The following is a 20,908-nucleotide window of genomic DNA, read 5'->3' on the forward strand; positions in this document are numbered from 1 at the left end:
ACACATTAGCAAAGAGTTCTTATGACCTTTCTTAGGATAAAGCAGAAGGCAAGTAAATGTTAGAGGATTTCCCTCAGCAGATGGGGAAGTCATAGGAGGAACCCCAACTGGGACTGGACTCTCACAGGTTCAGTTAGCCTGAGGCAGACTGATGGTGTCAAGGCTGCCATCAATCAGAGTTGGTGGCTCAGTACAGCGTCCATGCAACTGCTGCAGAGCCACACTGATCAAAGCTTCTAGGCTCTGAGCTGAAGCAGTCTGTCTGCTTAACAAAGGAAACTGGAAATTTCAGAAAGACCTTCACTCTGCGCCTCTGACCAGCAACTGATGCTGCTGGTGCTCTTGGCTGCTGATTGGTTCTTCAGCACTGAAGGTGCCCAACCCAGCACCAGTGGGTGGAGTCTCTCACCCTTGCCAGTCAGCCAGGTTGGCCTGCCTCTCTAGCAACCAACCTCTCCTCTCCTCAAGCATGGTGTCTCTGTGGCTCCCCAGAGGCCTCTGTGTGGCAGCTGTGATCCTGAGTCTGATGATGCTGACCCCTCCGGTGATTTTAGTCAGGGACCCACGACGTAAGTGCACCACCTCTCATGTTCTGAGTTGCTAGGGGTTGGGAACAAAGGGGCTAGCTTCATTTTGTCTACAATTGGTTTTAAAAAAACTTCTCAGTTTTTCTTTGATCACCTCTCTTAATCATACGAATCTCATATTATTTCCATATAAAAGTGTCTTAGATGTTCTTTTGAGACCCATGAATGGAATTGACACATGGGTCATATTCCTTCCCTCCTCATGTGTCCGGTCAACACTGACATCACATTTCCTACATGAAAACGACAGGGCACTTAAATAAGGACCTGTATAGCACCTGTCTGAAATGTTAAGTTGGAAAATTTCCCTGAAGATTTCATGAGCAATTAAGGGGAGTTGGGGGGCCCTGTCCTAAAGACTGTGCTGTGCCCTTACTGGGATCTGTGGCCTGATCTCGTCTCCCTGAATCCCAGAGTTTTTGAAACCTCCATCCCCGTGCTGGGATGCTGTCAGGGGAAGTAGTCAGGGTTCTCTCTCTGCTGTTGATGGCACCCTAGAGCGGACCCTGGGACTTAATATTTGAATCTGCCTCCTAGACAAGGAATACAGATAATATACTCTTGGTACCTGAAACTTAACAGTTCTTCTGAAACAGTGCACTGTGTCTCAAGCATCAACTGCATTTCTGCCTGAGGGTGAAGGAGAGGATCCACCTGGTTTCAGATGTGAAGTTCTATTTTCATATAGAAAATATGTCAGAATCAACAGTTACATGTGGTTCAAACTGAGTACCCAGAGCCTGGGGGTTGGGGCCAGACAGCGTGAAGGCTGCTAATGTCTCCTGGGGTTAGAAGACAGTCAGGAAATAAAGTGTCTGGTGTTGTGCGACTTCCCCAAGCTTTGAAGGTTCCATTGCTCACCTTCTCGTCTCAATTATCTGTGTGGGCTTGTTGGTCCTCACTACATCTCTCTGCCCTTTCCATGCACTGTGTAAAGGTCATCCTTGTCTAATTCAAGTGCTGATATTTTGCCCTCATATCTTGTTTCAATCCAGACATGGCCATGTAATGGTCATACCAAGAACCTCCTCTCTCATGTTTGTGTAAATAATTCTTATCGTTTCTTTTATGCCTTGTCAATAAATACTGATCATGCAATGGCTGGGCAGAAGAGAGAATAGGGTGGGACATCTGCCAATCAGAGGAAGGATTTGGAGCCATGAGGAAGAGATTTGGAGAAAGACCATGGAAACACCCCTGAAGCCAAATGAGCCATATCAATAATAATATGCATGAGACATGGCATGTTGGCCAGATTAGCATAGAAGGTGAAGGCAGATCATTTAACTGCTCAGCTATTGAGGTGCAGTTGTAAATGAGTCTTAGTTTCTCTGTGAAGTTTTTGGTGATTACCATAATGTAAAGAAATACAACTGCTGGACTCATACACTGCCAATATTTATATTAACAATAGTTAACTTGCACTGATGTTTTTATTGTTTAATAACCCTTGCAAAGGCTCCCAGTAATGCATTGAACAAGTGCAGGGAGTGCGGCTAGCCTGTGTCTTACCTGATGCAGGAAGAAAATGATTTCAGCTCCACACACTCCAAAACTGACTGTGGATTTTTATTTATTGCCTTCATCATTTTGATGTATGTTCCTTCTACACCTAATTTTTTTGAGTCTTGCTTATCACAAACAGAATGAACTTTATCAAAAGCCTTCCTAGCATCAGCTGAAACGACAATGTTGCTTTAATCCTTCATTGTGGTAGGCTGTGCTTTCATACTTATTTACTTACATACATCCAACCGTCCTTGCATCTGGAAGATGACTCATGCTTGGGTGTGGCCTATGAAGATTTGGTGGGCCTTTGATTTGCTACCATTTTATTGGAAATTTTGACATGTCTGTTCATAGAGGCTATGATGCTGGTTTATCTTTGACTGGATTTTTGCCTATTTGTTTCAGGGAATAATGGCCTCCCTAGAAAGGGTTGACAAAGCACTATCCACTTCAGTTTGTAGAATTCTGTAGCTACAATTGGAGTCAATTCTTCAAATGTTTCACGAAATCGGGCAGCACCAAGACCTGAACTCTCCTTATTATCAGTCTATTTTGTTTTTCTATTTCTTTGTGGTTCAGTTACTATGAGCTGCATTTGTTCAGGGATTTATCCATCTTTTCCAGGCTTGCCAGTTGTTTGACATAGACTCCCTCAAGGCAGTGTCTTACACCCCACTATTATATGCTTAACTGATAATGCCTTTTTTTTAACCTCTAGTTTTATTTTTCTTTGCTTTCTTTTTTTATCTCTTGGTTAGCACAGCTAATGGTTTTTCAATTTTTGTAATCCCTTCAAATACAGTTCTTTGCTTCACTAATCACTTGTGCCATGTATTTCCCTTTCCCTTTTTAATTCATGAAGTGATATGTATCATTTATTGTCACAGATTTCACATCTAGGTTATTGTTGCTTTTCTAACTCCTTGATAACTTTTAGGTGTATTGTTTATTAGTTGATATTATGTTATTTTCAATTAATGCATTTATAAGTTAAAAAAGTTTCATTTACCCATAAAAAGGGAAGATGAGCAAAACAAAAATGGTACTACTTTCAGAAACAGGGCAAAACTAGCTGCAGTCATAGTTGCTAGAGTAAGAGAGACTCAGGACACAGGCAGCTGTGCAGGTGAAGGGCCATTCTGGAAAATGAAAAGCACCAGGAAGAGGCAGGAGAGAAAAATGGGGCGTGAACACAGCCAAGGTTCATGCTACACTTGATAGAAAATGTCAGTATGAAACCCATCACCTTGCACAATAAACACACTCTGGTGTACAACTCTAAAGAAACAACAAAAACTCCCCAAACTTCCTTGTCTTTGCAGCTTTTGCTGACACCAACACATGCTTGTTTCTGGAAAGTTCTTTGTTTTCCTTCTTAGATTCTTCAATTATAGAGCTGCCATTTAGGGGTGTGTCCTATAATGCATCCCAGCCATATTGTTTCCACTTTCCTAATTGCTTATTTTTTTTAAAGATTTATTCATTTAATCCATGTATGTGAGTACATTGTCGCTGTCTTCAGACACACCAGAAGAGCACATCGATCCCATTACAGATGTCTGTGAGCCACTAAGTGGTTGCTGGGAATTGAACTCAGTACCTCTTGAAGAGCAGTCAATGCTCCTAACCTCTGAGCCATCTCTCCAGCCCATCCTAATGTCTTTTTAACTGCAATTTTACTCCATTCTGCTCTGAGATGATGCATGCGCTAACTTAATGCAATATCTCTTGAACCTCAATTCATGGATCACCATGTGCTGTGTCCTGGGGAATGGTCACATCCTGCTAGGACAGCTGTGTGCTCTGCTGGCGTTGGATGGGATGTTCTCTGATTAGGCGTGGCTTTTCTGCCTCTGTCCTGTAAAGTGGGAACTCAGAAGTTACTTGATGATTCTCTCTGTACATCTGGTCATTGAGGAGAATAAGGGAGAGGCTGCCCATTCATTAAGGTGTTACAGTCTTTCTATATATAGATTTATTAATATTTGACTTGTATGATGCATTGTTCCCAAGCCAGGCACATGCATGTATGTCCATTTAAAGTCATTAATAATTTTGTTAAATTTATCATTGTACCAATATTCAAAGACCTTATTTGTCTTTTTCACTTGTTACAGTTCAAGGTCTTCTTTACTTGGTATGAATGTTGCTATTTTGCCGCTATTTTTGTTTCCAATTTTGTGATGTATCTTCCTCGGCCTTCCTTCCAAGCCTCTATATATGTTCATGAAGGTGATGAGTTTCTTGTAACAACTATATAGTGGAGTATTATTTTTATCCTTTCAGCCAGTTTATATCAGTTGATTGGTGACTTTAATTCATTTGTATTCAAGGTTATTTTTATTATGTTTTCCTTTCTTCCTGCCTGCCTGCCATTCTCCCCACCCCTTTCCTTCTTTGCATACATTAGTGCGGTGCATAGTAACTCAGACCTTCTGCTGGCATGGTGGGTTGACTGTCAGTCAGCCTCTGAAAAAAAAAAAAGTCCCCTATCAGTGACTGGGCACCAGCCTGTGTTCTGGGTAATGGATGGACCAAAGCAAATCCCATCTCTAGATCTGAGCAGTCATTATTAGGCCACCAAGCTCCCCAAACTGTCATGTGAACAAGACCCTTCACTCTCCTGCTGTGAAGGCTGCAGTTTGCCTGTGACAGGATGTGGTGGGCCTTTCCTGTTGACCTTACAGTGACCCCTACAGTTGAGTGGTTTGAGAAAGCAATATCTCCCACAGCACTTGTATTCACTCAGTCCATGCAGTCTCCTTGTCTTTGAAGGCTATGGAACCTTTAGGAGGTGGAGCATTGTGGGAGGAGGTACGTCGCTGGGAGTGGGCCTTGCAGCTTTATAGCTGGATCACTTCTTGTTATCTCTCTGCATCCTGACTGCACAGGCCATGTGAAGAGCCACCTTGAGCTCTTCCCTCTGAGGCTTCCTCTGCATGACAGACTGTATCCTTTATCCTGTCAAGTCAGAAGTCAAAATATAATAAAAAGAAATAAACTAAGGGCTCCATTAGGTTGTTTCTTATGAGATATTTCGTTACAGTGGTGAGAAACAGCTTTGCACACCTGAGATTCAAGTTGTTCTTTTTCTCTAATATGAAATATTAAATTCATGGCCTTGATTATGCCTGATAAGTTCTCTGGTACTGGATCACTCCATCCCTAGGTTTTCTCTTCTCTCTTCTCTTCTCTTCTCTTCTCTTCTCTTCTCTTCTCTTCTCTTCTCTTCTCTTCTCTTCTCTTCTCTTCTCTTCTCTTCTCTTCTCCTCTCCTCTCCTCTCCTCTCCTCTCCTCTCCTCTCCTCTCCTCTCCTCTCCCCTCCCCTCCCCTCCCCTCCCCTCCCCTCCCCTCCCCTCCCCTCCCCTCCCCTCCCCTCCCCTCCCCTCCCCTCCCCCCTCCCCTCCCCTCCCCTCCCCTCCCCTCCCCTCTCCTCTCCTCTTCTCTTCTCTGTTTTGAAACAGTATGCTGCAAAGTTGTTCAGGTTGACAACAAACTCATTACATATATTGGGAAGACATATATATGGGAAGAATTGCCATCTTCCTGTCTCAGTATGCTAAGCAGCTGAAACTAAAGAGACACTCCATCACACTGGTTGTCATTTACCCTGTTCCCCTCTTCATGTCTACAGAATTACCATGGCAACTCTGTTTTTCCAGGAATAGCCATCATTGATTGGCTGATGTTCAGAGTTCTCCCTCAGTCATTGTCCTTTAAAGAGTTCCCCCTTTGTATTCCCAGATCCTCTCTGTACTAGGATCATGCCTGGTGGTATGCCATCTTGGATGGTTTCTAGCCCGGAAGTTTCGCATGAGGGGTATGGGATTGGTATACACCAGAACATCACTGCCATATTTACCCATGCTGCTTAACTCTTTCTTGACCTTCCCTGATGTGCAATGTTAGAAGTCATTTGACTCCACTGTGCATTTGTTACAAGTGAGAGGATGGTACCTGCTGCAGAGCGATCTTTGAGGATGAGAAGCAACAATACACATAGGATTGTGTAAAGACCTGTGCCTGTCACAAGATACATTTACCACTGTGCCAAGTGTTACCAGCCCACCAGTTCATTGGTCCCCTAGATGCTGTTTCCACAATAACTAGGGGAATTCCACTTTCTACAGTTTGCTTCTGCTTTGGAAGTCAAGTCTTTGAAGAGGTGGGGATCCCCATGTGTCTTGGTTAGGGTTTTACTGCTGTGAACAGACACCATGACCAAGGCAACTTTTATAAAGGACAACATTTCATTGGGGCTGGCTTACTGGCTCAGAAATTCAATCATTATCATCAAGGCAGGAACATGGCAGCATCAAGGCAGACATGGTGTAGGCAGAGATGAAAGCTCTACATCTTCATGACTCTCAGGCAGCTAGGATAAGGGTCTTAAAGCCCACACCCACCCACAGTGACACGCTTACTCCAACAAGGCCACACTTCCTTATAGTGCCACTCCCTGCGCCAAGCATATACAAACCATCACACCATGATGACACCTACAACCTAATCCCTCATACCCTTATTTTCTCCTTAGTGCCCTCTGTATTCTTGAAATCCATCATGTCTTAAAGCTTTTCACAAATGGTCTTATCGCCACATTTGCTTCTCTTCCCTTTAATCACCTTCTTTCTTCCAGCTGACATCAACTTACACATCTGAAGAGCCACTGCTCAGCAGTTGTCTTAGTTAGGGTTGTACTGCTGTGAAGAGACACCATGACCACGACAACTCATAAAAGACAACATTTAATTGGGGCTGGCTTACAGGTTCCGAAGTTCAGTCCATTATCATCATGGCAAGCATTATGTCAGCGTCTATGCAGTCATGGCCCTGGAGGAGCTGAGAGTTCTACCTCTCATTTTGAAGGCAGCTAGAAGAAGACTGGCTTCCAGGCACACAGGACAAGGTTCTTAAAGGCCATGCTCACACTGGCACACTTCCTCTAAGGTCACACCTACTCCAACAAGAACATGCCTACTTCAAGAAGTCCATACCTCCAATAGTGCCAGTCCTTGGGCCAAGCATATTCAAACCAACACAGCAGTGCCTCTATGTTGTGTCACTAAAGTCTGCATTGTTATTCTCTTTTCATAGAATTACATCTGTTTGAATTTTTAAATCTTTGATAATTTCATGCCTCACTTCCACTAATTTTAAGATCCAAGAGTGAAGAGATTGAATTTTCTCTCTTTGAAACAACATGGCCTGGCACGCATGGCACATTCTTAGGTGTGATTTATAGAATAGTAGTCAAGATGGATGCTGTTTAAGGTGAGCAAGAAGACCTGTGGGCATGAGATGAAACAATGTGGTTGATGGAGCAGGATCCCTGTGTTGCATGTTCTTTGTGCTGGCTAGTTTTAACTCTCCACTTGACATGACTCCAATTAAATCATGTGGGAAGAGAGACCTAAACATGAATTATCTCTCAGGCTGGCCTGTAGGCATGTCTGTTTGGAACTATCTTGATTCTTAGTTGATGTAGGAAGACTCAGCCCACTGTGGGTAGCACCATTCCTTAGGCAGCAGTTCGTGAAAAGCATGAGAGGAGGAGGCTACATGAGAAATATAAGGATCTATGTGTTTGCTCTCCCTCTGTGTGTCTCTCTCTGTCTCTCTGTTTCTCTCTGTCTGTCTCCGTCTCTGTCTGTCTGTCTGTCTTTCTCTGCTCTTGACTGTAGACACAAAGCATCAAGATAGTCGATACTATCAAATTATAATCCAAATAATCATTCTTCCCTAAATTGTTTTTGGCAGGATTTTCTATCAAAACCATGGTAACAAAACTCAAGTGTTTCCCCTGCTTCAGGTGGTGAGGATGGGTTCATGGTGTGGGCTAGTGTGATTAGAGTGTGCAGCAGGTGAGATCTCTGCAGGTGTCACAGTTCCTTTCACTGACTGCCATTCTGGAGCATTGTCTGTCCTCACAGACATCCTGTCATTGGGTTCATGTATCCACAGCACGTTTTCTGGAGCAGTTGAAGGCTGAGTGTCACTACTTCAATGGGAAGGAGCGTGTGTGGAGTGTGACCAGATTCATCTATAACCAGGAAGAGTTTGCCCGCTTTAACAGTGACTTTGGGAAGTTCCTGGCAGTGACTGAGCTGGGGCGGCCCATAGTTGAGTACTTGAACACCCAGAAGGACATGCTGGACAATTATCGTGCCTCAGTAGACAGGTGCAGAAATAACTATGACCTTGTGGATATCTTCATGTTGAACTTAAAAGGTAAGCATTAGATAGAGAGTAGATGGGTTGAGGTGTGTGTGTGTGTGTGTGTGTGTGTGTGTGTGTGTGTGTGTGTGTGTAAAAGAGACAGTCAGCAGACAGACAGACAGACAGAGAAGAGAGAGGAGAGTTCTGTGTCACGTGTGTGGAGATCATAAGACAGGTTACCAGTCTCATTCTCGCCATCCATCCTATGGTCCTGAGAAATGAATTCAGACCGTCAGTCTTGGAAGCAAGCACCTTTATCTACTGAACCATCACCTAGCTCTTACCGTAATGACTTTTTAACTTTTTCTTGCATTGGGACGCCTGAGAACCAACTCTTTCTGTTTCCTGCTTCCCAGGGTAGAACCATTCCTGAGCTGTTCTCTGATATATGTGCTTTGAAGTTCTGTATTCATGATCTCTACATACTCTACTTTCAGGCATATTTTCAAACTGAAAATATTTCAGTTCAATAAAGAATTACTATTCCATGTTATAAAATAAGTCCTTATACTTTTTTTTCAGACCCAACAGATCCTGCTGTCAGGATTAACTTGAGGGACAGGTTTAGAATCCCTGAGATCTTCAGCCTGGGTGGATGGAGGCAGGTAGGCAGCCTACAGGGAGGACAGCTTTATCCTCAGGGTTCTTTCTCACCTCCTTTTCTCCTCTAGCTGAGCCCAAGGTGACTGTGTACCCTGCAAAGACACAGCCTCTGGAACACCATAACCTCCTGGTCTGCTCTGTGATTGACTTCTACCCTGGCAGCATTGAAGTCAGATGGTTCCGGAATGGCGAGGAGGAGAAGACTGGAGTTGTGTCCACTGGACTGATCCAAAATAGAGACTGGACCTACCAGACCCTGGTGATGCTGGAGATGGTTCCTCGGGGTGGAGAGGTTTACACCTGCCAGGTGGAGCATCCCAGCCTGACCAGCCCTGTCACAGTGGAGTGGAGTGAGTGGGAAACCCTTGACTCTGCAAATGCCCAACCACTGTGTAGTAGGAGTGACTTTCTCTGCCTGTTCCCTTTCTCTGACCCTGTAAATCCCTGCCTACCAGGGAAGCACATGGGTGACTCCACAAGAAAAATGAATACAATTTCCAAGTTACTAGCTTTTATTCCTCACATAGTTCAACATCTATGCCCGGTACACTTGCTGATTAAGATGGAGGCCTTGTGGAAATGTTCCCAAACAGAAAGTCACTGAAAAAGTAAAGATCTAGATAGATTGGGTGAAGGCACTGGGTGCCTTCTGCAGGGTTTGTCAATGAAGACACATGTCCCCAGTACAGTACATGGCATGAGCTGGGTTCTTTGTCAAGATTGGGACAAAATGAACCTATAAGGTTTATACATAGCCCCAGAAAGACACACTTCCTCATGGACAGCAGCTATTAAGAGCGAAGTGGAGTTGCCATCATAGGCTTTTCAGCCATCGTCCCAAGGTCTGTCGATGGTCAAATTCTCCAATTTCATTTCTTTATGATGTAGCAGACTCAAGTAAGATGCAAGTTCTCCACAGAACACTATTGACCGCAGAGCTGCAAATAACCTTGGACCAAGTTACTTAGGAACTCCAGGCAGCTGTCCCCGTTTTTATCATCTCACATGTGCAAGTTAGGTGACTCCCACCCCTGAACATGCTTGATATGCACAGGAGACCTGCAGGGGTACCCAAGAGTCATGGTAGCTTCTGCCACAGGACAATGGACAGGTGACACTGTCTCTCTTGGGACAAGACAGTAGCAGTAACATGATAAGGACAAAGGGCTACTCTAGCTTTGGGTCAGCATGTATTTGGTTCCTCTTGGTCTAGTTCCATTCTGAGTCTGTGTAATGGCTGACTCCCTCATTAGGCAATGGCTCAGAAAATGCCCAGGGGTACCACCGTTGGCATCTTGGTCTGAACTGCTTCTTCACTGCTGGATGTAGAGATGGACACAATTATCATGCATAACATACTATTGGACAACATTGTGGTATGCAACACTACCCAGCCACCAGCTGCAGCTGTTCAGTTAACAGGAATAAGTTCTCCAGTTTCATTACAAGAGATGGCAGAGATGGATAAAGCAACTCTAGATGTTTACATTCTCATCCATGGCTGCAGCCACTGTCTTCCACTTTTGCTGTGACTCTGAAATATCTTTCCAGAAGTGGCAAGTTCTAACTACCCCAGTGCTCTGATATCAGGTGTTGAATTTGTGATAAAACCCATATCTGGCTTCCATCCTTAGGGGCTCGGTCCACATCTGCACAGAACAAGTTGTTGAGCGGAGTCATGGGCATGGCGCTAGGTCTGTTCATCCTCGCAGTGGGGCTGTTCTTCTATTTAAGGAATCTGAGAGGTAAGAAGCCTGGCGGTGGCTGAGACTCCATAGCGTTTCATGTGGGAGAGTTATTCATGGCTTAGGTATGGTTAAATTACCAGGGAATTGGCAGAATCTGTGTGAAGATGCTCAACCCCCAGATGATCCCAGACACTAAGCAACAGTCTATGACTGCCAGAGGGAAACCTGTAGCCATAACTTGCAGTAACTTGCAGATAAGAGATTATTAAACATCCTGACAGATCGGGTTGAGAAATGCACAGGAAAGAAAGAGCCACTGGGCACTGCCAGGGTCTGGCTAGGCAGTTAGCACTGAGCCTTGCTCCCTGCACTTACTGAAGGCCTGTGCTCTGAAGCAGCATTGACTTGGGGCATGAGAAGTTCCTCCCTGCTCAGTGTTGAGCTTTCGGGAGGGGAAGGAAGGAGTTCTCCCCATGTCTCCATGTCATGAACATGTCCTGCTTGGTTTGTGCTCCTCCCTTGACAGTGCTCTCCCAGAGCCTGCCTCCTCCTGGTTCTGTGCTCCCTGATGGCTGCTCATCCTGTGCCTGTGCCTGTTCCTGGCAGCCCCTGGACAGAAGACCCTCCCCTGCCCTCCCCTCTTTCTTCGTATTTCTTGACATTTGTCTGGTGCATTGAAGCTGATCCGGTGACATAATACCCCATCACAATTTTCCTCAATTAAGCAATTTTGAGGACAGCATACAGAAAACAGAATGGAAAGATTACATCATTGAAACATGAACTTCCTTTAGTTATAAGTATATGAAATAATACATATGCAGAATTCAGTAATTCTGTTTGTGTGTGTATGTGTGTGTGTCTGTGCCTATGTCTCTGTGTAAAGCAAACACCATGCTCTGTGCAAAAAATATATGCATTGTCCTGGCTGGCCTGTAAACCAGGATGGCCTGGGACTCACAGAGATCCAGGAGGAGTACTCCTCTGTGTCTGGAGTACTGGAATTTAAGCATGCCATGTCCTGCTGGCTTAAATTTTCTTTATTAATTAAATTATTTATTTACTTTACATCCTGATTGCAGCTTCCCCTCCCTTCTTTCTTCCTAGTCCCCCCCTTCCATCGCCCCATCCATCCCTTCTCCCCTTCTCCTCAAAAGAAGGCAGGCCTCCCATGGATATCAACCAGCCTTGGCATATCAAGTTGCAGTAAGAAAAGGCGCATCTTCTGTTGAGGCTAGATGAGGCAGCCCAGTTGAAAAGGGATCCAAAGTCAGACAATGTAGTCAGAGTCAGCCCCTGCTCACACTTTAGAGATCCCATATGGAGATCTCTGGTTGGCAGTTCAGTCTCTGTGAGCCCAGTGGGCCCAGGTTAGTTGTTTCTGTAGGTTTTCTTGTGTCCTTGACCCTCTGGCTCCAACAATCCTTCCCACCCCTGGACAACAGGATTGCCAAGCTCAATGTGATGTTTGATTGTGGGTCTCTGCATCTGTCTGCCTCAGTTACTGAGTGAAGCCTCTCTGAAGACAGTTGTGCTACGCTACCATTTGCAAGCAGAGCAGAGCATCTTTAACATTGTCAGGAGTGGGCTCCCTCTCATGGTTTGGGTCTCAAGTTGGACCAGTCTTTGATTGGCCTTCCCCTCCATTACTGCTCCATCTTTATGCCTGCACATCTTGTAGGCAGGACAAATTGTGGGTTTAGGGTTTTGTGGCTGGGTTGCTGTCCTAATCCCTCCACTGGAAGTCCTACCTGGTTCGAACTTCATATCCTCCTTTGCTAGGAGTCTTAGCTATTGTCACTTTCATAGACTCTGGGGGGTTTCCTACTATCCTAGCATTCTAGCTCCTCCCAGAGATGCACCCCCAATCCTGTTGTCTCTCTCTACTACTCTCTTTCTCCACTTCCCCCACATCACCCCTCCTATTCTCACCCCAAACAGTCCCTCCACCAGCATTGTCAAATCTATTTTCTTTTCTCTGTGAGATTCAAGCATCCCTATCCCACCCGTCTCCCAAGCCCTTCTTTTTAGCTTATCTGGGTCTGTGATTTTTAACACGGTTATCCCATACTTTACGACTAATATCCCCTTATAAGTGTGCACAAACTATGTTTGTCTTCCTGGGTCTGTGTTGACTCTCTCGAGATAATTTTTTCTAGTTCCATCCATTTGCCTGCAAATTCATGATGTCCTTGTTTGTAACAGCTATATAATAGTCCATAGTATAAATATACCACATTTTCTATATTCATTCTTCAATTGAGGGACATCTAGGTTTGCTCCAACATTGGTACGTTACAAATAAAGCTGCTATGAACATGGTTGAGCAAGTTTTTTTTTTGTTGTTGTTGTTTTTGTTTTTTTGTGGGATGGCAGATCGTCTTTTGGGTATATGTCAGGTGTGGTACAGCTGGTTCTTGAGGTAGATCAATTCCCAACTTTATGGGAAACTGCTAAATTGATTTCCATAGTGGCTGCATAGGTTTGAACTGCCACCAACAATGGAGGAGTGTTCCTCTTGTTCCACAACCTTGCCAGCATGACCTGTCACTTGTGTGTTTGATCTTAGCTGCTCTGACAGGAACAAAATGGAATCTCAGAGTCATTTTGACTTGCATTTCCCTGATGGCTCACAATGTAAACATTTCTTTAAGTGCTTCTAATGCAGTTTAGGTTCCTCTGTTGAGAATTTTCATTGTAGATCTGTACCCTATTTTTATTGTATTATTTGGTTTGTTGATATGTAGTTTCTTGGGCTCTTTTGGAAATCAGTCCTCTGCCATATTTGGAATTGGAGAAATCTTTCCATTCTGTAAGCCAATGTTTATTGATGGTGTTCTTTGCTTTACAGAAGTTTTTCAGTCTCATGATGTCTCAATTATTAATTGTTGATCTTAGAGCCTGAGCTATTGGTGTTCTGTTCAGAAAATTGTCTCCTGGACCATTGAGTTCATGGCTATTCCCCACTTTCTCTTTTAGCAGGATCAGTGTCTCATGGTGCTGGTGAAGGAGCTGAAAGTTTCACATCCAGATTGACAGGCAGTGGGAGTGAATGCCACATGGGGCCTGGGTTGAGCATCTGAGACCTGGAAGCCAGCCCTCAGTGACACACTTTCTCCAAGACTACACCTGCTCCAGAATGCCATATCTCCTAATAGTGCCACTCCCACTGATCCTATGGGAACCATTTTCTTTCAAACTACCACATTGCCTCTCATTTAAAAACTTGCACATGGCTTGTTAGAGCAGCTAAGTACTACAGATGTCATGAAGACAGCTAGAAACTTTTTGGATGAGTTTAAAGAGGACCTGTGACTTGGTTCAAATGATGGGTGTCTGCTCCTCTGTGAACCTGCGCTGAGCAGGATCCTGAGAGTCAGTCTCAGTCATGTTTGAAGAATTAGTTTCAAAAGTAAGAAGCTAGCAGTCGCCAGTCAGCTGTGGTGCATGCCTTTAATCCCAGCACTTGGGAAGCAGAGGGAGGTGGATCTCTGAGTTTGAGGCTAGCCTGGTCTACTGAGTGTGTTCCAGGACAGCCAGAGCCACACAGAGAAACCCTGTCTGAAAAGAAGGAGAAGGAGAAGGAGGAGGAGGAGGGGGAGGAGGAGGGGGAGGAGGAGGAGGAGGAGAAGAAGCAGCTAGCAATCAGTCATAAATCTATTTAAGCCTAGTTATTGATGATCCAGGGTGATTTACACACAATCACATAGAATTCATTTTATGTTAGGGCAAATTCAAGTCTCTGTTATGCATATGGTAAGATTCATTATGCATTTACATAAACTAGATTTTCTGATAGGAATTTGATGAGCTTAGAGTGATGTTAGATGTGTCTGACACCAAATTGGTAGCTTCACCTTAGATTCAATAATTTCCTTATCTAATAAAACTTCATGGTTTACATGTGGAGTTGAAATACTGCTTAATGATTCCCTTTATCAGTAATAGAGATAAGGAATGGATACAAACCAGCAAGTATAAACAAACAAACAAACAAACAAATATGTTCACTCTGGTTTTCCAAGCAGTTTGTATTTACAGAGTGATCTAGAGAGAATATCGTGAGTACGTTCCATCTTCCTGTCGCCAAGTCTACTCTTCCCTGTGATTAGCTACATTTATATTTTGCTATGATAGTTTATACTTTTCTAAACAAAAATCTTCCTAGTATGTTGCTAGTGCTGTCTGAATGTGCACACACATATATTTTTTGATGAAAAATATTGTGTACTTGTATGTACAGACATAAAATTCTCTTCAGCAGCAGCATGCAGTTGAAAGTTGACATTTTTTAATACTATTGTTGAAAGTAACATGGTAGTGACTTTGGTTTCATTTGTTTCTGCCAGAATTTTATTTAGAATGATTTTGTAACCTACATTATTAAACTTCGTATTAATATCTGTTTTTTTCTTCCTATGTATCTGATTATATGTAGAGGAAGCGATGACAATTTTGTATTCTTAGACATTCTAATCCTTTTTGTGTATTTATTTGGCCATTTGTTTCATTGCCCCATTGCATATTGTTCTAGATACCATGTGGGATAGCTTTGGATATCCTAACCCCATGTCTGATGTGAGAAGCAAGGCAGATGTCTTTTCCAAGATCAATTAAATTGCTTTTTACTACAGATTTCCTGAGAAACCAGATCTCTCAAAAAGAAACAAAAAAGAACCACAACTTTAAGACCCAGTGCAAAGTCCACCACCATCCCTTTTATGAGTTTATGTGGGTGAATAAGTATTGTTTTATATCCATCTCTCAATTAGTACAAATTGCATTAACTGATTCTCAAATGTTGCACCACTCTGGCCTTTCTACATAGATTGATGTCTCTGGATTTAGTCTCTAATACTTTCTCAATAGCTAAGGGCACACACAGCAGCAGCCATTGTCTCTGCTCCTGACTGTGTGTGAGTGTATTCCAAGCATTCATTCTCTCCGTCCTTGACTCTGCATGTCTATAGTCCAAGCATCCATTCTCTTTGTCCTTGACTCTGCATGTCTATAGTCCAAGCATCCATTCTCTTTGCTCCTGAATGTGCATGGAGTGCCCTTGTGTTTCTGCCTTGATGTTACAGCAGATGTGGCTGGAATCTGGAATTGTCAATCAATCAATTCCATCTTCCATCAGTTGCTTTTGTCAGAGTGTTTGTCATGGTGACAGAAAGGAAGCTAAATGGACTAAACCTGGAAGCAGAGCCCCTGGGGCTGGAAGAAGGGACTGAGGAAGACCTTCACCAGCCCGACTCCACTGACCTATTTCTGAAGCCAAGCTAACCACTTCCTTAATTTCACAATCAGCCACTGTAGAGGATCTGAAACATGAGACTCTGCCATAGAACCCAGGCTGGCCCTCAGTGTCCCCTGGCCATTTCCTAATGCAAAGGATGTTGTTACCAGTGGTCATTACCAGTGTCCACAATCGCCCCTGCTCTGTCATTGTCATTAGTTACCCAAGGCCAGGCCCTCACTTTTGAGATTTGTTCTGCTAAGGATAAGCATAAAAGCCATTACAAGAGCCAAATAATAATTCTCATTCTTTCCTTTTAATAAATCTGTTTGGAGAGTTCATACATAAGTAAGTATACTGAATTTGTATATTTACATCATTTCCACCATTCCCTCTACCACCCAGCTTCTCCCACGATCCCCCAACCACCTGCTCACACTTTCAGAATTCATGGCATCTTCACACACACACACACACACACACACACACACACACACACACACATATACACACACACACTGAGTCTAGTTTTTCTTCTTTGCAGCCAGAAACTCATCAACTTTCTTTGAGAATTTCACAAAACGGGAAATGGGAGGGGGAGAGGGTCACATTCACTCTCATATCCCACCTCCAACTACCCCCTGACACACACACTCCAACACACATCAATCCAGAGCCTTCTGTACAGCAACTCCAACTCCACTCTGTGGTTTACCAGATGGACATGTTTTTAAGCAATAATATCTGCAGAAGCTTAAAACCCTAGTGAGGCTGGGTTTCTGATTAATCCCAGACTTTGTAAAGGGTACTCAGTATTCAGACATGGGGGAAGTACACATACTCCTCAGGGCCCTCCTCTCCACCAAGAACTGGCTCAGGCACAAAAACCACGTCACAACCCAAGGTGTTTATTATTTGTAAAAAAAAAAAAAAAAAAAGAACACAGTTTGGAGAAGATGACTCCATTCTCAGAAAGTTCCACAGCGGAGGAAGAACTTTGTGATATTTGTCACAGAGGAATTATTATAAATGGTGGAAGATAGAATATAGATACAGGTGGGAGATGGAGAACCCCAGCCAGACATTAGATCAGAGAACCTGCCGCCATTCTTGAGGCTTAATGCTGGAAACTGAAGAAGATGAGGTCTCCGCTGAGATGAACAACTGAAAGGGGTAGCCTCAGACGCTGTCACAGCAAGTTTCTTCACTGAACTTTAACTGAAGGCATTGCCTGTGGTGGGACACACAAAATTATCAAGGAGGTCACAGTAAGAACTGAGAGCCCTTCATCTCCCTGCCTGGTCCCTCTTGGTCATGTGACTCTGAAAAAGTCCTTAAATGTTGATTTGAGTTCCCAACATGAGCCCCAAACCTTATTTTGCCTGAAGATCAACATGCATTGCCTCTTCCAGATCCCTTTAGAAGCATCTTTCAGACTAAAGGATCAATACTAGTGATGGACTCAGGAGATTCCCAGTTCATGCCACAGATCCAAGAGCTTAACTCCAAAGGCTTCAGACTCTGGAGCTGTGGCTGTTGCCTTAAGACCCAGAAGCTCTGCATGCCTGAGCCTTGAGACTAACTTTCCTATGCCACAAGGACACAGTGTTCTCGTGTGAGTCGACAGTCTTGGGAGCTGAAGAAAATTTCCAAGACTCACAACTGGTCCAGGAACACCCTAGGAAGAGATCACAGATCCTGAAGGTTTGGAAAGCATCTGAACTCAAAGCTCAACTTTTCCAACAAAAGGAATTAAGAGACACCACTACCCCTACCCTTCTCTTAAAGGCACCACACTCGTGCTTTCCTCCCTCAGACATTCACACATCTGTCAGTCTCTGAGCACATTTAACGCACCTCCAGGTATCTCACAGGGCTCCTTGTCGGCGTTCTACAACATTGCGTTTTTTAATACCCTTCATGATGAGGATAATCCCCACAACGATGCCCACCAGACCCACAAACAACCCAAGAGCACACACGACATTCTCTTTAGTTTCTGGGAGGAGGGTTTTCTCTTCAAACTCTGGGGAAAATAAAGCAGAGGAGATGTCAGTTGATGTTGTAGGAAATAACATGGGTAGCCAATATAAGAAAGAGAGTGTGTCCTGGGACTGGAGGGACAACTCATTCGTTAAGAACACTGACTGCTCTTGCAGAGAACCTAGGTTTCATTTCCAGTATCCATATGGCAGCTGACAACTGCACACAGCTCCAGGTGCAGGGGATAGGACACCTTGTTCTGACCTCTGAGGGCACCAGGCACTTACATGGTGCATAGTCATACACACTGGCAAAACACCCACATGCATAATAGTTTTTCAAAAATGAATGAATGTGCCTTACAAGATAACCAAGGTGTATATATTGTAGTCAATGTTACGAAACACTGTGAACTCTTAGTTTGTGATGCTGGTAATTGAGCTTGAAGCCCCACACCTATACGGCCATTACTCTAACAGTGAGCTGTGCTCCCATCCCTGTACTGTTAAATGCTACGTGTCCAGAATACAGCATTGAAGCAGTCTGGGAGCCTGCAAGTGAAGTCATGACTGCACCCTACCCCAGTGCTTCCGCAGAGGCTCCTCCAAACCCCAGTGATCCACCTCACAGTCATAGAAATCATCTGTGGAGGGCAGGAAGGTCAGAAAGTGGAATTTGCGGAAGAGGTGATCGTCCCTCGGGAGAAACACTGTCTCTGACACGCCTTCGGTGACAGGCCGTCCATTCCGGAGCCAGGTGACATTGACGACTGGAGGGGAGAACTTGTCAATGAAACAGATGAGGATGTTGGGCTCTCCCAGGTTCACAGGGCTTCTGGAGAGTACAGTCACCTCTGGGGCCACTGTGGGAGACATGGCATAAATTAGCTTTCATTCCTTCAGCTTCTGCTCTGCCCATGCTGTCTTGTGGTACAATGCTACCTAGGACTCTGAAACGGCTCCCTGAGGAGTCAGTCATGTGACCCTAGTCCCAGATCTGACATTTTGGAGCCAGTATTGAGGTATGAGGTATCCAACCACTCACGCGATTCCACCCAAGCCCCCATCCCAGTTTCTCACTCCCACTGTATAGACTCAAGTCAGTGCTTTCATAAATGTTAATTGATGAATAAACCAAGACTACAAAAAAAAAAAAAAAAAAAAAAAAAAGGAACAAACTTCTAAAATCCCTGGGCCTGTGGCCTGAGAATTAGATTTGCTGTGCTGAGCAAACTTAGGTCTTAGAAGGGCAAGCAAGACCTCCTTACACCCTTATAGAATTCGCCAAAGTATCTATTTACAGCTGCGTTCCCACATCTGGGAGGAGGGGATAGGGAGGAGAGGCAGGTACCGTTGGCATCTGGAGTGTTGTTGGAACGCTCTTTCATGACATCCAGGTTAGCTTTGTCCACAGCTATATTAGCCAGTGCACCCTGAGCCTCAAAGCTGGCAAACTTTGCAAATTCTTCAAGTCTCCAGATGGTCTCTGACTTTTCAATGTCTACATGGAAAATCTCATCGCCGTCAAAGTCAAACATAAACTCTCCACGTTTGTCTGGTAAAAGATAGAACTCCGCCTGGATGATGGTGTGTTCCTCTGAAAAGAAAGGAAAGGGGATTAGGGAGGGAGATGGAAGAAGAAGATGATGAAGAACCCACAGGCATTTGGGTGGGCAGGGATGGACGGTGACTGGGACAATCGGGATGGAAGAGCATAGAATGGGAGTTAGGGAAGAAACAGGGTCTGGGTGATGGACATTCATACTGAGCAAAGCAGGCAGGTGAGAAAGAAGGGAGATGTTTGTGTTAGAACATGAATGGATGGGACTGCAAGACACAGCCTTCAACATAGCCTTCTTTATTAGCACCAAGTCAACTGTTGTCCATATGTGCACTCCAGCATGAGCCACCAACCAGTGGCCACCCCCTGAAACACATACTCTCCATCGGCAGCCTTCAACTGTAAACAGTCTCTCAAGAGCTCCTACCCCATCCATGCTACATCGCTTAGCTGGCCTGGGAAGGTCTTGTGCATATATCTGCAGCCACTGCAAGTTCAGTCATGTGTTCAATGTCATGTCATGTCTGGAAGACAGTATCTCTCATGGCGTCGTCCCCCTACCCCCATCCTCTGGCTCACATGTTCTTTCTGTTCCCTCTCCTACACTGTCCCTTTGGCCTTGGAGTGGCAGGTTGATTCAGAAAACATATTTGAGTGGGTATTTAATGACTTCATGACTTTCGAAATTTGGCTACAGTGCATCAGAAAAAAGCATCCCTTGTTCCCTGTTGTGCAGGGATTAAATAGCTTGGGTCAGCACACAGGGGCTTCTTTTTATCCTGGCACTGTACTCTCCGAGTAGAGAAGTGTTATTTGAAAGGATCCTTTGGGAACTTGGGAACTGATTACAATTGTGACACTCACCCTGTTAACTGAGCATATCACTACTGTCTACTTAATAAGGGAGTTTCCTGTCATACCTCTGCTGAGTCCCATTCTATCAGGATAGGTTTGAGACAAGAACTTGCAGTACCCTCACCAAACCTAACAAACTCTGCTGACAATTTCTGGTTACAAATTCCTTTAACCAGTAGCCCTTAGAGACATACGTGGTGCCCAAGGCACCCGAGATTGACACTGAGGCCTTGAAATGCTCTGGATCGCTTATCCTCGTCCCAAGACTACGTCTTTGAGAAGGGGCATAGCTGGGTTGACCTTGAAACTAGACCTTTATCTAACCACTACTTCGACTAGGACTACTTTTGTGGGACATGGTCTGTTATGATTGACAGGGAGGATAACCAACAACAAGGACGATGAGATGAGGGCTTCTGTGTTGTCTTTAGGAATAAGGTGACCGATTTTAATGTTTAGTCAAGGGATTTATTTTATGATTGTCTTTATGCACAAACGTATCTTCTATATTCCTTCTTCCTCTGGCTCTGCTGCACAGGAAGAGCATCTGCCTCGCTAAGACCTTCTTGGGCAGTAGAAGCCCAGACTTGCTCTTGTGTGACTGGAGCTGGCTTCCCTACTCTTCTCATTTCCTTTCTGTTTGTCTTCCTTCCTTGGTTGTCGACAGG

The 20,908-nt window shown here is 44.2% G+C and overlaps 1 protein-coding gene and 1 pseudogene across 4 annotated transcripts; one reads left to right on the top strand and one right to left on the bottom strand.

Moving 5' to 3' along the window:
- The first annotated feature begins 280 nt into the window (after positions 1-280).
- H2-Eb2 (histocompatibility 2, class II antigen E beta2) lies at positions 281-16,188 on the top strand. 3 transcript variants are annotated; one of them, XM_006524489.4, is made up of 5 exons: positions 281-569; positions 8,061-8,327; positions 8,987-9,268; positions 10,553-10,663; positions 11,133-12,871. In XM_006524489.4, exons 1-5 carry the CDS (start codon positions 470-472, stop codon positions 11,282-11,284), a joined length of 912 nt encoding a protein of 303 aa, XP_006524552.1. In that variant the 5' UTR covers positions 281-469; the 3' UTR covers positions 11,285-12,871. The 3 variants fall into 3 exon arrangements, with proteins under 3 accessions (XP_006524552.1, XP_006524553.1, NP_001029150.1); XM_006524490.4 differs by lacking the exon at positions 11,133-12,871 and adding an exon at positions 13,589-13,689 and having other exon boundaries at positions 282-569; NM_001033978.3 differs by lacking the exon at positions 11,133-12,871 and adding an exon at positions 13,586-16,188 and having other exon boundaries at positions 453-569.
- A 541-nt stretch (positions 16,189-16,729) lies between these two features.
- H2-Ea (histocompatibility 2, class II antigen E alpha) lies at positions 16,730-19,423 on the bottom strand (annotated as a pseudogene). The gene is made up of 4 exons (NR_164196.1): positions 19,176-19,423; positions 18,406-18,687; positions 17,700-17,868; positions 16,730-17,073 (listed from the first exon to the last, which is right to left on the bottom strand). The product of NR_164196.1 is annotated as a histocompatibility 2, class II antigen E alpha (transcript).
- Between the last annotated feature and the right edge of the window lie 1,485 nt (positions 19,424-20,908).

Source organism: Mus musculus, chromosome 17 (genome assembly GCF_000001635.26).
Source record: "Mus musculus strain C57BL/6J chromosome 17, GRCm38.p6 C57BL/6J".
Taxonomy (NCBI): domain Eukaryota; kingdom Metazoa; phylum Chordata; class Mammalia; order Rodentia; family Muridae; genus Mus; species Mus musculus.

What these genes read in the sequence shown, in the direction of transcription:
- H2-Eb2 (XM_006524489.4), top strand. Translation starts at nt 470, where the DNA reads ATGGTGTCTCTGTGGCTCCCCAGAGGCCTCTGTGTGGCAGCTGTGATC. An exon ending in TTTAGTCAGGGACCCACGAC is followed by an intron (nt 570 to 8,060) that starts GTAAGTGCACCA and finishes ATGTATCCACAG; the next exon opens with CACGTTTTCTGGAGCAGTTG. An exon ending in CCCTGTCACAGTGGAGTGGA is followed by an intron (nt 9,269 to 10,552) that starts GTGAGTGGGAAA and finishes TTCCATCCTTAG; the next exon opens with GGGCTCGGTCCACATCTGCA.